The sequence below is a fragment of the Amblyraja radiata genome, unplaced genomic scaffold (assembly GCF_010909765.2).
Source record: "Amblyraja radiata isolate CabotCenter1 unplaced genomic scaffold, sAmbRad1.1.pri scaffold_538_ctg1, whole genome shotgun sequence".
NCBI lineage: Eukaryota > Metazoa > Chordata > Chondrichthyes > Rajiformes > Rajidae > Amblyraja > Amblyraja radiata.
The window spans coordinates 66,356-80,625 of NW_022630599.1; the positions used below are offsets into that span (position 1 = coordinate 66,356).

Here is a 14,270-nt window from a genome sequence, read left to right on the forward strand (position 1 = left end):
TGCGGAAACAAAGATCCGATCTTTGGCCGGAAGCAAGATGGCGGAGCAAGTTTGGCGGGGCTGGTTGCTAAAATGGGTCCTATAATGACCCATGAATCTGCCCATGAACGGACTACACGTTTGCGTGAGAGTAAACCATCTTGCTCTGCTCTAAGATCTTTGGTTTGAACAATGCTGCTGATGTCATCATCAATCCGCAGCAGGAGCAGGGGCCGCTGATGATGACGTCACACCCGGGATCCTGCAGGTCCAGCTGGGGGCAGCACCGGATATCCGGCACCAGCATCCCGCGTATCCGGGTCACGTGACAGCAGGCAGGGCCTTCTCTGACGTCACCGCCCACCCGGCCCGGGAACCGCTCGGTTTAAACCCAGAGCGTTGCCGTTTAAAGAGGAGGGCGGCCGCTTAAAGGGGAGGGCGGGGAATCGGCCAACAATATTCTTGTCCCCAGGGCGGTGGCGTTTACACCCAGAGATGTTCACACGGTCACTCTCAGTCCGGATCTGATTCCCCGCAGACTCTGCAGCTGGTTCCGTCCATCGGCAGTGAACTGATTCCCCCACAGCCTGAAACAAGTCCAGGAATAAAGAGAAAATAAACAGATTAAACAACAGTGTCAATAACTGGGACTGGGGTTAATATTTCAACAACATTTACATAACAAAATCACAGAAGAAGCCCGCGGATCCCCATTAAACATTAACACAAACACTCACTCGATCCGCTTCAGTCTCGGGAGGGTCTGTATGAGGCGGCAGAGAGCGGGGACACATCGGTCCGTGAGGGAGTTGTATCCCAGCACCAGCTCCGTCAGTTAGGGGTTTGTACTGAGAGCGGAGACGAGATCCTCAGCTCCAGAATTTGTGAGACCGACACGTTCCAGCCTGGAGACGAGAGAGAGGGCGAGGGACACAGAGAGACATGAGACGGTGCAAATCCCCAATGTTTATCAGTGACACAATTACTGATCATATTAATGTTCAGTGTCTGACACCCAGTGACTGTAAACACAATCTCTCACATTCTGGGACTTGGTACCCGGTCGTGGCGTTAAAGGACGAGAAGCCGAAGCAAAGACGTGGAAGCTAAATAACCGAACGGAAACGAAGCCAAAACGCCAAATAACCAAAGGCGTACAAAGCCGAAACGCCAAATAACCGAAAGGTGGGATGCCTAAAAGCAAACTCACCGAAAGGCTGCTCTGCCGAAATGCCAACTCACCGAAAGGCTGCATTGCCGGCAAGCCAACTCACCGAATGACCGCTCTACCGCAAACTCAAATAACGGACACGACTGTGGGCAAGACTTGTCAGCGATGTTCCAGACCCCCGCGTCCATCACATCACTGGCGGTGGGTGGAGACGGAAGGGTGACAGACGGTTTGGGGCATGTGTAGCCATAGTAAATCGCTTTTAAAACATGGGGACACACACACATTCCCTTGTGGGCCGATGACAAGTGTGCATGACAACAAACAATGTTATCTTCCCCAACCCCCGACAACAAGAAGCACGTTTTATTTATTACCGTCTGGTTGCCTGCGTAACGCACACAAGCTCCCACGCACAAAACACCAGACACTCTGTAAACTGTTTTAACTGAAGAGGCACACAAAAAGCTGGAGTCACTCAGCGGAACAGGCAGCATCTCTGGAGAGAAGGAATGGGTGATGTTTCGGGTCGAGACCATTCTTCAGACCTGAAGACTGAGTCTGAAGGGTCTCGACCTGAAACGCCACCCATTCCTTCTCTCCAGAGATGCTGTCTGTCCCACTGAGTCACTCCAATATTTTGTGTCTATCTTTGGTGTGACAGTTGTCACATTTCATCGGCTTCATGTATTGCGCAGATGGAAGAGACGCTTTACATGCCGCTTGCATCTATTCAACCAAGTGGGCTCTTAATGAAATATCATATCTTTGCGAGGGAGGAATGGATTGGATGTAACCGCCGGCTAAAACAAAGGCATAGTTAGGACAAGGAAATAATCCCACCACTTCATTAACCAGGTTCCTGAATGTAAGAATAATTCACACATGTAACATTTTTGTTTTTCAATCAATAACTCATTTTTTAGTTTTAATGCTGACCTCGTACTGTGGGAAGGGCAGGGCGGCTGTGGCCAAGTGGGGGCTGTCCCGAGGGATGCACTCCTTCGGCCGCTTTCAACTTGGTGCTCGGGTTCAGAGTGCCCAGTCACCTATGGTATGTGTGGGAAAATGACCCCGACCGTCGCGTCTCCACCGGCCAGTAACGTGATGGGCGCGGCGGGCTGGACCAATCGCTGACAGGTCCCCCCCCCCCCCGCGATGTCATATCCGTTATTTGACTTTGCGGCAGAACGGCCATTCGGTGAGTTGGCTTGTAGGCAATGCAGCCTTTCGGTGAGTTGGCGTTTCGGCAAAGCGCCATTTCGGTGAGTTTCCTTTTATACATCCCGCCCTTTCGGTGAGTTTGCTTTTAGGCATCCCGCCCTTTCGGACAGTTTGCTTTAAGCATCCCACCATTTCCGTTATTTGGCGTTTCGGTTTAGTTTCATTCGGTTATTTGGCTTCCACTTCTTTGCTTCGGCTTCTCGTCCTTCGACGCCACGTCTGCATACGCTGGGACTTACTCCAGTCTCTGTATTTTACAGTCGATGCTCCTCAGAGCCGCAGACACCAGTTTTACTCCGGAATCTCCCAGCGCATTGTCCCCAATGTTCAGCTTCGTCAGTGAGCAAACTGTACTGAGAGCGGAGGCGAGATACTTGGCTCCAGAATCTGTGAGACCGACATTGTCCAGTCTGGAAATGAGAGAGAGTGAGGGTGAGGGACACAGAGAGACAGGAGACATGTGACACAATTATTGATCATATTAATGTTCAGTGCTATACACACAGTGACTGAAAACACACTCTCTTACAGTCTGGGACGTACCCCAGTCTCTGTATTTTACAGTCCCGTTTCCTCTGAGCCACAGACACCACTTCCACTCCGGGATCTCCTAGCTTATTCCTACTCAGCTCCAGGTCCATCAGTGAGCAGTTCGTACTGAGAGCGGAGGCTAAACGCTTGGCTCCAGAATCTGTGAGACCGACATCATCCAGCCTGGAGATGAGAGAGTGTGAGGGTGAGAGACAGAGAGAGACAGGAGATGGTGCAAATCCCCAGTGTTTATCAGTGACACAATTACGGATCACATTAACAGGGCTCGAAATTAGCGGTTGCCCAGGTGCCAATGGCAACTTACAGTCCCGCCGGGCAACCTAAAAGCTATGCCATATTCGAAATTGAATTTAAACTGGTGGACCCACCACCACCAATCTCCAAACTCTGAAAAATAACAGCCTATTGCATTTTATCTGTTTAATTATTGTGTATATATATGGTCTATAGTATATAGACACACTGAACTTTTATCTCCTTTTCTGTATTATGTTTACATGTTCTGTTGTGCTGCAGCAAGCAAGAATTTCATTGTCCTATCTGGGCCACATGACAATAAAATTATCTTGACACTTGACTTGGACTTGAGCAAAAAAGAGTTTTTGGGAAGAAAAAAAAGCTACCTTAAATTTAGTTGCGTCTGGTTGGTACCTCTTGTAGGGTGAAGACTATTCCATGCTTTAATTGTGCGGGGGGACTCATTGGAGCAGCCAGCATCTCTGGATAGAGGAAATTGGGTGATGTTATGGGTAGAGACCCTTCTTTAAACTCCCTCTGGCTTTAGTGTTTTTTAGTTTAATTAAAAGATACAGTGTGGAAACAGGCCTTTCGGCCCACCGAGTCCACGCCGACCCCCGATCACCCGTACTCTAGTTCTATCCCACACATCAGAGACGCAAGCCAATAGTCAAGAGTGTTATATTCTCTCACGTCCCAGTTAGAGCAATGAAATCCTTACGTGCAGAAGCAAAACAGAATATGTAAACATAGTACTCTGTAAACAATGTTATAAACGAGAAAACAAAACCCCATAGAGACAGCACCCATTTCCAGAATTAATTCCGGGTCTCTGGCAATTTTAAGCAGCAACTTTATGGCCAATGTACTGCCCCAATAGCCTTGAACTGAATTAAAACATACAGTAGCTGTAAAGGGGGACATAGCGTCACTTAGAGATTTAAGAATGAAAATGGATAGACTATCTGCTGGTAGACTTGCTGCCTCACACGCCAGAGATCTGTGTTCGATCATGTTCTCGGGCACTGTCTGTGTTCGATCATGTTCTCGGGCACTGTCTGTGTTGAATTTGCACATTCTCCCTGCAAGCATGTGGGTTTCCTCCCACATCCCAAAGACGCATTGGCTTTGTAGGTCAATGTTCATACCGCTGGTGTGTAAACTGCCCAATAGGCGACGTTTCGGGACGAGACCCTTCTTCAGACTGATGCCGGGATGGGTGGGGGGGGGCGGGAAAAAGAAAGGAAGAGGGGGAGACAGTAGGCTATGGGAGAGCTGGGAATGGGAGGGGAAGGAGGGAGAAAGCAAGGACTACCTGAAATTGGAGAAGCCAATATTCATACCGCTGGGGGTGTAAACTACCCAAGCAAAATATGAGGTGCTGTTCCTCCAATTTGCGGTGGGTCTCACTCGGGCCGTGGAGGAGGCCCAGGACAGAAAGGTCGGATTCGGAATGGGAGGGGGAGTTGAAGTGCTGAGCCACTGGGAGATCAGGTTGGTTATTGCGAAGTGAGTGGAGGTGTTGTGTGAAGCTATCGCCAAGCCTGCGCTTGGTCTCACCCAGGTTGATCATACGCTGAATAACTATATTTTTGTTTAGAAAAGATAATAGAAATTGCATTTATTGCAATGTGTAAAAAGAGATGAGATACTGTATTGTAATTTTGCTGCTTGTCATTTTGGTATATATCATTTCTTGATTTGTGAGTACGTGTAGTTTGTGCCTTTAGTTGAACCAGACATAATATGTGAAAGCTTCATTGACCATAATTCCGACTGGTAACTACGCACTTCGTCTGAGCACATTATCGCACACGTCATGCCAACCGTCTTAAATGACCACCTAAACTGTAATTTGGCAACCTAAAAAGCTGCCGAGGTTGCCCGGCTGGCAACAGGGTAAAAAGGTTAAGCGAGAGCCCTGTATTAATGTTCAGTGTCAGACACCCAGTGACTGTAAACACAATCTCTCACAGTCTGGGACTTACCTCAGTGTCTGTATTTTACAGTCCGGGTTCCTCAGAGCCTCAGACACCAGTTTCACTCCGGAATCTCCCAGGTTATTCCCACTCAGGTCCAGCTTCGTCAGTGAGTAGTTTGTACTGAGAGCAGATGCAAAATGCTTGGCTCCAGTATCTGTGAGATCGACATCTTCCAGCCTGGAGATGAGAGAGGGTGAGGGTAAGAGACAGGAGACGGTGCAAATCCCCAGTGTTTATCAGTGACACAATTACTGATCATATTAATGTTCAGTGTCACACACCCAGTGACTGTAAACACAATCTCTCACAGTCTGGGACTTACCACAGTGTCAGTATTTTACAGTCTGGGTTCCTCAGAGCCACAGACACCGGTTTCACTCCAGAATCTCCCAGGTAGTTGTTTCCCAGTCTAAACACAAACAGACAGAGTAAGAAACAAACTGATACAAACCCCAGGGCTGAGATAACGTCTCCCAAACGGATATTTCTGGAAACCCCTCAGCAAATGATTGAATAAATCTCAGTGGTTGTGGTTTTTGTTGACTTTCACTATTTATTCTTTCCCCATTAACCGGGTAATGTTCCCCACGCAGAGAACGGCAGCAACACACGTGAACCGGGGGAAGGAGGGGGGAACGGAGTCGACCACCAGCGAACCGGGGGAGGAGAGGATAGCGTGGCCCTCCGTTAATTCGGAGGAGGGTAAAATAGGAGGTTCAGTGCCGGCCCCATAGAAGGGGTGCTGGATGGAAGAACAAAACAGTGAAACGATTTTACAGTTCAGTGTTAGCATCAAACGGACATTTACCCCAAGCGCTGACACGTGTGCAGAGCCGGTCCCAGCCGCTGGATACCTTCACACTGAATGCGGCAGAGCTTCAGATCGAGGTGTTTGATTGTATCACAGGGCCTGATGACATGAGACAGGACCGCACAATCAATCGGGGTCAGTCCCAGTCCATTGAATGAATGTGTTTCCACAGTTCCCAGTGTCTGCTGAGCCAGTGCAGGATTCTGAGACTCAAACAGGTAATGCATCGTGTTCAGGAGCCTCCTTTTACCATAAGCAATGCCTGCATTTCTAATCTGACGTTTAACCTCCTCCTTCAACCCAGTCAATCACTCGGCAGGTTGTTTCATTAGGAAATGGACCCAGAAACTCCTCCAGGACCCGAGCTGCCCGTGGGGAGGAGAGACCAGCGACAAAACGGAGGAATACTTCAAATCGCCCGTCTGTCGTGCTGTGGGCTTCAGACAGGAATTTCAGGATTTTCCCGGGATCTACAGTCAGGAATTGTGTGAGTGCGGCTACAAACTCTTGGATGGTGAGGTGCGGGAAGGTGTACACAACGCTTTGGGTGGAATCCTCTCTTTCCAAAAGTTCCATCAGGAACCCGGATAGGAACTGGGAAGGCTGCAGATTATATTTGATCTAATCTCCATCTGTGAACACAATGTTCTTCTCGGACACTCCAGTGAAGGCCATCTGACCAACCCTCAGTAACACCTCAAGGAGGTTCTCAATCTCACGGCCGTGGTTTTTCAGGATGTTGTAAATAAAGTAGCAATATAGTTGGGTGATGGTCTTGGGAACTCGCTGCGGGTCCCGCTGTGTTTGTGTGAAGAAGGGGCCCAATGTCAGGCCGAGGATCCAGCAGTAGGAGGGGTTGTAGCTCATGGTGTACAGGATCTCGTTCTCCTTCACGTGTTTGAAAACAGCTGCTGCCACCGTCTGATCTTCAAAATACCTGGTGAAATATTCCTTCCGTTCCTCACCAACAAACCCCAGGATTTCAGCCGAGACACTGATCTCGGCCTTTTCCAGCAAATGTAACGCAGTGGGGCGGGTGGTCACTAGCACTGAACACCCTGGGAGCAGCTTGTGCTGGATTAAACTGTACACAATGTCAGACACTTCACACCACCACTCGGGATCTGGGCACTGGTGCTTAGGTTCTGTATCTCTCCGACTGTCAGCAAAATCGATTCTGCCCTTGAATTCATCCAAACCGTCGAATATAAACAGCAATTCCTCTGGGTTCTTCCAGACGTCTCCCAGGATATTCTTAAAGTAAGGATACTGTTCCAGAATCAGTTCCCTCAGGTTTACTCTGCAGTTAATAGTGTTCAAATCCCGGAATTTAAAACTGAAGACAAATGGGAAGTGTTCGTATATTTTCCCTGTGGCCCAGTCATGAACAATCTTTTGCACCATTGTTGTTTTTCCGATCCCTGGGACTCCGGCTACTGATGCTGAATTCCCAGATCGGGATTTACATCGGGAAAAGCTGCTCTGGAACAATTGATCAGTCCTGATTTTTTCCAGTTCTCTCCGGAGACATTTCTCTCTCCACTCTTCATGGTCCCGACCTCTTGCCAGCAGCTCATGTTCCACCAGTGAACGATCTCGAACAGTGGAGATGATTGTGAGCTCAGCGTATCGATCAAGCAACCGGAAAACCTTAACCTTTTCCTTCATCAGGATGGTGTTCACGCTCAGTGTTTCAGTCTGTGCTCGCAGAGTCTCCTTGTGTTTCCGTTGAACATCTTGCACGGGAAAAGGCAGATAATGGACACAATGTTAGGTGGTTCAACTCAAAACTCAACATTCATGATTACAGGAATGCGTTCAATGCCTTTCAATTAAATTGACGGTGAGTTACGGCTGGGAAAATCAGCAGCCAAGCAGATTGTGATATTAACTGCGCTGTGAAAGTGAGCCCGCTCCCCGGACAGTTCACTGATTCCTGCATGTCCTCAAGTTGATTCTCTCATGACAAACACAGCTTGCATTTATTTTGGGTTTGAACACAGACTTTGAGAAACCCAGTGTTGATCTGCTGGGCACAGACAGGGTAAAGGTCGTTGGGTGTTCTGTCAGAGGGACACCTGGAGGGAAATACCCAGCAGCTCAGGCAGCACATGTGGGGAGGGGGGAATCAGCGTGGGAGGAAGGAGGTGGGCAGGGAGGAGGAGCAGAAGAGGAGGGAGAGAGAGAGACGGAGGACAGAGGGAGAGGGAAAGTGTGTAGGGGTGGAAGGGCGAGGGGGGAGGGGTGTACGGGAGGGGGAATGGGATTTGGAGGGGAGAGACAAAGAGAGGGGCGGAGGACGAGATTGGGAGTTGGGGAAGGGGAGAGCGAGCGAGTGGGAGAACGAGGGGGGAATCGAAGGGAAAAGGTGATGCTGATTATTGAAACGTATTGCGATCAATGTTGAGTCCAGAAGGCTGTCACGCATTGTACTGGGAGATGAGGTACTAGTCTTTGATTCACGCACGGTTTGTGTGGTGGACCAAAGACAGAGGGGACAGAGTGGGACTGGGATGAATGGATGTGACAGTCAATTGTTCAGAGTCATCGGTGAAAACTGCAAGTAGCTTCAACTAGAAAGACATTTCGTTTCCCTGCATGGTTGGAAGCAAAGTGGGGAAAGGACAGGTGTTCATGGGGAAGTGACATTAGACATTGAATGGCTACTGGACATGGAAGAGCAGGCCAGGGAGTCATGGAGGAAGCAATGCATTAGACATACAGGTGGAGGTAGGGATGTTGTATCTAGAGGTAGGTCCTCATTGTGAGACAATTGTTGACAATTGTGAAAAATTATCAATTGAGCAAGACGGATCGTGACATTAGACAATGAAGACCAGGGAAACGCTGTTTTTGCCCGGTCCAGGAGCAGGGGCGTGGGAAACAGATAAGATCCATTCAGATTTCTGTCCACTGTGTGTGTGGGGGATCCCGCGGTTAAACACGACAGACATTGCAGATCTCCAGGGATGGTCTAAGAATTCAGTGTGTCAGGAACAGCCAGGAGTGTGTGGGGTTACACAGTGTGTAAGGGCCCATCCAGGAGTGTGTGGGGTTACACAGTGTGTCAGGGCCCATCCAGGAGTGTGTGGGGTTACACAGTGTGTCAGGACACTGCCAGGAGTGTGTTGGGTTACACAGTGTGTAAGGACCCATCCAGGAATGTGTGGGGTTACACAGTGTGTCAGGGCCCATCCAGCAGTGTGTGGGGTTACACAGTGTGTCAGGACCCTGCCAGGCGTGTGTGGGGCATCACTGCACACAGTCTCTCCGGGAGAGTACTGGATTTCACAGATCTGTCGCACAACCTGATACATTACAGCCTTGTACAATTAACACCTGGATGAAATTATATAATGCAGTGTAACAGTTCCAGTGTTTGTCAGAGAACAAGTGATCTGGGAATTACTATCGACCTCTTTGGTTACGCTCGGACTATTCTTGATCGGATTTTCCTCGTTTTACCTTGCACTAAACGTTAATCCCTTATCATGTATCTTTAGATTGTAAATGGCTCTATTGCAATCATGTATTGTCTTTCTGCTGACTAGGCAGAATGCAACAACAGCTTTTTGCTGTACTTCGGTTCAAATTAAACCAGAGTGTATTGACGAAGGAGCAATCCATAGTAAATTCCCGTCAGTCCCAATAATTCTTCAACCTTTGATCTTCTGATTACCAATTCTGCAAAGCTTTAAATATACAGTTTCAATATTACATCAATTCTGACGTCATTGGTGTGAATTGTTCATTTAAACACTCACCTTCCATATGAGAGGGTAATTCTGATAAACCTCTGAGGATGTTCATTTATTCATGTGGATCAGGACCTGTCCAAACCAACGAGCATTCATTAAACCAGACTTGAATAACATAGTTAACTCCAGTGTTTCAATGTGATATTCAGTTCAGTGTGTTGATTTACCGTACCGAGCTCCTGGATTCCTTTCAGTATTTTGTTCAGCTTTGGTAATTAATTCTGCATTTTCACAAAGGATTCCCACATCACCCGCCGGGCACGGTTACCCTTCCCCATCACCAGACTGAGGAAGAGTGTGGAACTGTCTCTGCGGTTTCTCTTTACCACGAGCTCAGCGATATTCTGTGAAGAACAACAATGAATATATGGAGAAGTGAATGAGACAATGCTAATGGGGAGGGAATTAGCTGTTCAGTGATGGGATATTCCGGTAGTTTTGAGCATAATGACAGGCATTGATCTGCCTCTTCATACACCCATGACACTGTGCTGACAAACTGTGTACTCCCAGAGTCCTGACAGTGTGAAACTCACTTCACACCTGGCAGTGTCCGAGAACACAGCAGTGTACAGCACGGGAACAGGCCATTCAGGCCAATGATGGCTGTGTTGAAATTGATGTGAAATTAATCCAATTCCTTTTGGCCTCACATGGACTGTATCCCACTGGGAATGGACGTGTCCAGTCCAACCTGCATTTCTTCCGGCTCTGTAGTTTGAAGCTATTATGTTCTTTCATCTACATTCTTACCCTCTGAGCCCACATTCACTCATTGACCAGATAACTTTTTTATTTCTATACCTGCCACAGTTTTACCCGATCAAAGACATCCCTCTCTTGTACATTTCCTGCAGCTCATCCCCTTTCAACGCACATTAAGTCAGCTTCTCTTCCCACAGATGTGTAAATAACTGACGTTTGTTTATATTGTAGATTTTAGCAAATGTACTTTTATTTATTAATTTAATGATAAGCGAACAGTTCAATGTCTTAGAATAATTCAGCAGGTCAGACAACATCTCCAAAAACAGAGTTATTTTGTGCAGCACATTGTGTGCTATTTTGTAAACCAGGATCTGCAGTTCCTTGTGTTTCTGCCCAATGTCCTCTGTGGTTTCATGAACTGAACTAAATGTGACCAATGAAACTGATGACATTTGAAAAGTATTATTGTTTCCGATTCAGGTTTACAAGTTTACTGCTTCCTGACTGTTGTGCTAAGATGCATGTGTAGGAAGAACAGCTGGATCAGAATGGACAATTCTCACAAATCCCCAGGTCACAGGTTGTATTCCTGATACCAGATCTACAGGACACAAACTGATCAGAGATCAGTGTCTCCATTGCGCTGTTCAACCCAGGGAGTGCGAGATGTGTGGGACTGACATTGGTCACTCTTCCCCCCTCGATGCCGTCAGTTCTGTGACAGGAAACAAGTCACCGTGTTCTTTCCACTTACCCTGTGTTCTTGTTCACTGAAATATCCCTGAGGCCTCATCATGAGACGGAGACTTTCAACCCCTTCTTCAATCGCCTGTTTCAGTCTCTCACGATAGAATTTTGTCAGTTGGAATAATTGGTAGTCGTTCCACTGTGTCAGGAGCTCAGAGAATGTAGACGTTAGATCTGTGTCTTCAAAGAGAGAAACTAAACACCATCTGAACCGGTCCCCTTGGCTCCCGCTACAACAGCAACCCTCATCCTGACTGTTCCAGCCCCCTTAATTAGAATGATCAAAACAGAATATCGGAATAAGACAATGTGCTGGAGGAACTCAGTGGGCCAACCATCGTCTCTGGAGGACATGGATAGGTGACGTTTCAAGTCTGGACCTTTCTTCAGGCTGATTGTGGTGGCTGTGAGTGGGGAGAAATGTGGACAAGAGGAGGGACAGGTCAAAGCCTGGTAAGTAAGGTGGATACAGGTGAGGGGAGTTTTTGATAGGCTGATAATTGGACAAAAGGGAAGGGATTCCAAGTCAGTGGGCCACATGAGAGGCAAGGGTGGGGGCCAAATTTGCGAAACTTGAGCAATGTATGTAGACTACTGAATAATTTGTATAGCCCCCGGAAATGTCAGATGAATTTTTCGCACGATTTATGTATTGTATATTTATTACCTGAGTAAAGTCTATTTTGAAATGAAAAGATAATTGGACAAAGGCCAGAGATGAAAAGACAAGTGTGAAAAGTTGCAAATTGTGAAGCGAGATGAATTAATGTCTGTGGAAAGGGAGGGGGAAGGGAGAAATCTGCGCGAGGAGTAAAAATGGTTAGTAACCGGAAAATCCAGTAGGTCTTGGCAGATAAACAGTCGCCGAGACGATGCTCTGTCTCACCAATTGCCAACCATTGTAACTCTCTTCCCATTCCCATAGCTTCCTCTCTGTCCTTGGACACGAGCTCACCGGAGGAACTGCATCTCACATTCCGCTTGTGTAGCCTACAATCCAATGGCATGAACAATGAATTATCCAACTTTATGTAACAATCCAAACCACACATCCGCCTTATTTCCTCCCACTCACTCCACTGTCTAGCACCGATGTCTCCGCTCCCCATTTCCTGCCTCCTATATTCCTTTCTTTAATTTCATAATCTCCAACACTCAATCTTTCCGCCTAACACCTTGATTTTTCATCTCTAGCCTTTGTTCAACAACCTACCTATGAAAATACCTCCTCAATAATATCCATCTCACTTGCCAGGCTTTGTGTTGCCGCTCCTCTCTGCCAGCTTACGGCTGCCCCCGACAATCTGTCTGAAGGATCGGGGAGGCTCAGGCAGCGTGTGAGCAGGGGAGGGTTGGATAGCGTCTGACCCAGGGAGGATGTGATGGTGTGTGTGACCAAGGGAGCATGGGCCCCAGGGGGATGGGACAGTGTGTGTGACCCAGGGAGCATGGGCCCCAGGGGAATGGGACAGTGTGTGACACAGGGTGCATGGGCCCCAGGCGGATGGGACAATGTGTGACCCAGGGAGCATGGGCCCCAGGCGGATGTGACGGTGTGTGTGACCCAGGGAGCATGGGCCCCAGGGGGATGGGACAGTGTGTGACACAGGGTGCATGGGCCCCAGAGGGATGTGACGATGTGTGACACAGGGAGCATGGACCCCAGGGGTATGGGATAGTGCTTGTGACCCAGGGAGCATGGGCCGCAGGGGGATGGGACAGTGTGTGACTCAGGGGGCATGGGCCCCAGGGGGATGGGACAGTGTGTGACCCAGGGGGATGGGACAGTGTGTGGCGCAGGGGGATGTGGCAGTGTGTGACCCAGGGAGCATGGGCCCCAGGGGGACGGGACAGTGTGTGACCCAGGGAGCATGGGCCCCAGGGGGATGGGACAGTGTGTGACCCGGGAAGTGTGGGCACTGGGGGACTGTGATCATCTCCATAGCCGGTGTTCAGACAGGGAACAAATCACAGCAAAAACACAGTAGACAAATGCACTGATGAAGAGGTGCAGATGCACTTATCACCTGAGGCAACACTGTAGTTGATGCCAGCTAATCTCCCTAGGATTATCTTCCACATGCATGAACCACCCAGTTTACTGATGGATAATGGAAACACCTTGCAATTGCTCTCCTTCAACCAAGTGTGTCCCACCCATCACCATCGCTCCACTCTCTGTGGCCTCATGCTCCCTGGCTTCAATTATACTTTGTCATGTGTACACAAGTTCAGTGATCATCCTCCTATACATGAGGATCAGGAGAGGAGTAGATACACTATTTATTATATATCATAGATTAATACACAGTCTTTTACCCAGAGGAGGAGAATCAAGAAACAAATGACATAGGTTTCAGGTGGGGTCGGGGAATTTATCGTAAAATCAGTACATGGATACGATAGGTTTAGAGGGACATGGGCCTTACGCAGGCTTGTGGGACTACAGTAGATCGGCCATGTTGTGTGACGTGTCCAAGGTGGGGCTGAAGAGCCGTGTTCCATGCCGTGTGCCTCTATGACTCTGAGGCACAACTAGGGCCATAATAACTCCGAAAGTGCAGACTACACAGAGTCCAAACACAAGAGTCACCACGATTCATGCACCATCTTATACTCTTCACTTTCTCAGAAAGCCTCTCCCCAGTCACTGCATTAATGCACATCTGAAACTTCAATGAGGATGATTCATCGCCTCTACGATCACTCCCTCTGTCCTTTAAACTACTGCCTGCAGATGTTAACATCCTCTCTTTCTCAGTCCCTTCCTTAATCCCCTATCCTTCTGACCTGTGGACCATGCATATGATGCAAACCAGATATCAAGACAACATTTATATCGTGAAGAATTCTGCAACACACCTGTGTCCGTCCTTGTTGTTGAGGTCACTGGAGCCGCAGTCCTGTTTCCAACTTCAGCCGTGGTGTGGATAGGTGTTACCATATTCTGCTGCTCTGCAGTAACCCGAATGATAATAGTGGGATTAGACAATGATTAAGACAAGAATGAAAAGATATCCAAGCGAACTGTGAACCACTATCCACCACGATCAATCTGCCGGTGTTGGGGGTGGGAGCGGGTAGGTATGGGGGGTGGGGGG

The 14,270-nt window shown here is 48.2% G+C and overlaps 2 protein-coding genes across 4 annotated transcripts in view; both read right to left on the minus strand.

Moving 5' to 3' along the window:
• Positions 1-14,270, minus strand: part of LOC116970117 (NACHT, LRR and PYD domains-containing protein 3-like) — a 46,339-nt gene that overhangs the window by 31,487 nt on the left and 582 nt on the right. Inside the window, exons 1-4 of one of the 2 annotated variants that reach the window (XM_033016841.1) lie at positions 14,032-14,229; positions 11,177-11,343; positions 9,887-10,058; positions 9,721-9,786 (exon numbers count right to left, since the gene is read on the minus strand). In XM_033016841.1, coding sequence (XP_032872732.1) covers positions 9,721-9,766 — 46 coding nt within the window. In that variant the 5' untranslated portion in view covers positions 9,767-9,786; positions 9,887-10,058; positions 11,177-11,343; positions 14,032-14,229. Of the gene's footprint in view, positions 1-9,720; positions 9,787-9,886; positions 10,059-11,176; positions 11,344-14,031; positions 14,230-14,270 lie in introns of those variants that run through there. The other variant, XM_033016842.1, reaches the window with a different exon arrangement.
• On the minus strand, positions 308-6,553 carry LOC116970118 (NACHT, LRR and PYD domains-containing protein 12-like). Of its 2 annotated transcripts, XM_033016843.1 has the most exons (7): positions 5,954-6,553; positions 5,468-5,554; positions 5,152-5,322; positions 2,918-3,088; positions 2,614-2,784; positions 717-884; positions 308-566 (listed from the first exon to the last, which is right to left on the minus strand). In XM_033016843.1, the coding sequence occupies exons 1-6, from the start codon at positions 6,181-6,183 to the stop codon at positions 815-817; spliced, it is 900 nt and encodes a 299-aa protein (XP_032872734.1). In that variant the 5' UTR covers positions 6,184-6,553; the 3' UTR covers positions 308-566; positions 717-814. The 2 variants fall into 2 exon arrangements, with proteins under 2 accessions (XP_032872734.1, XP_032872735.1); XM_033016844.1 differs by lacking the exon at positions 2,918-3,088.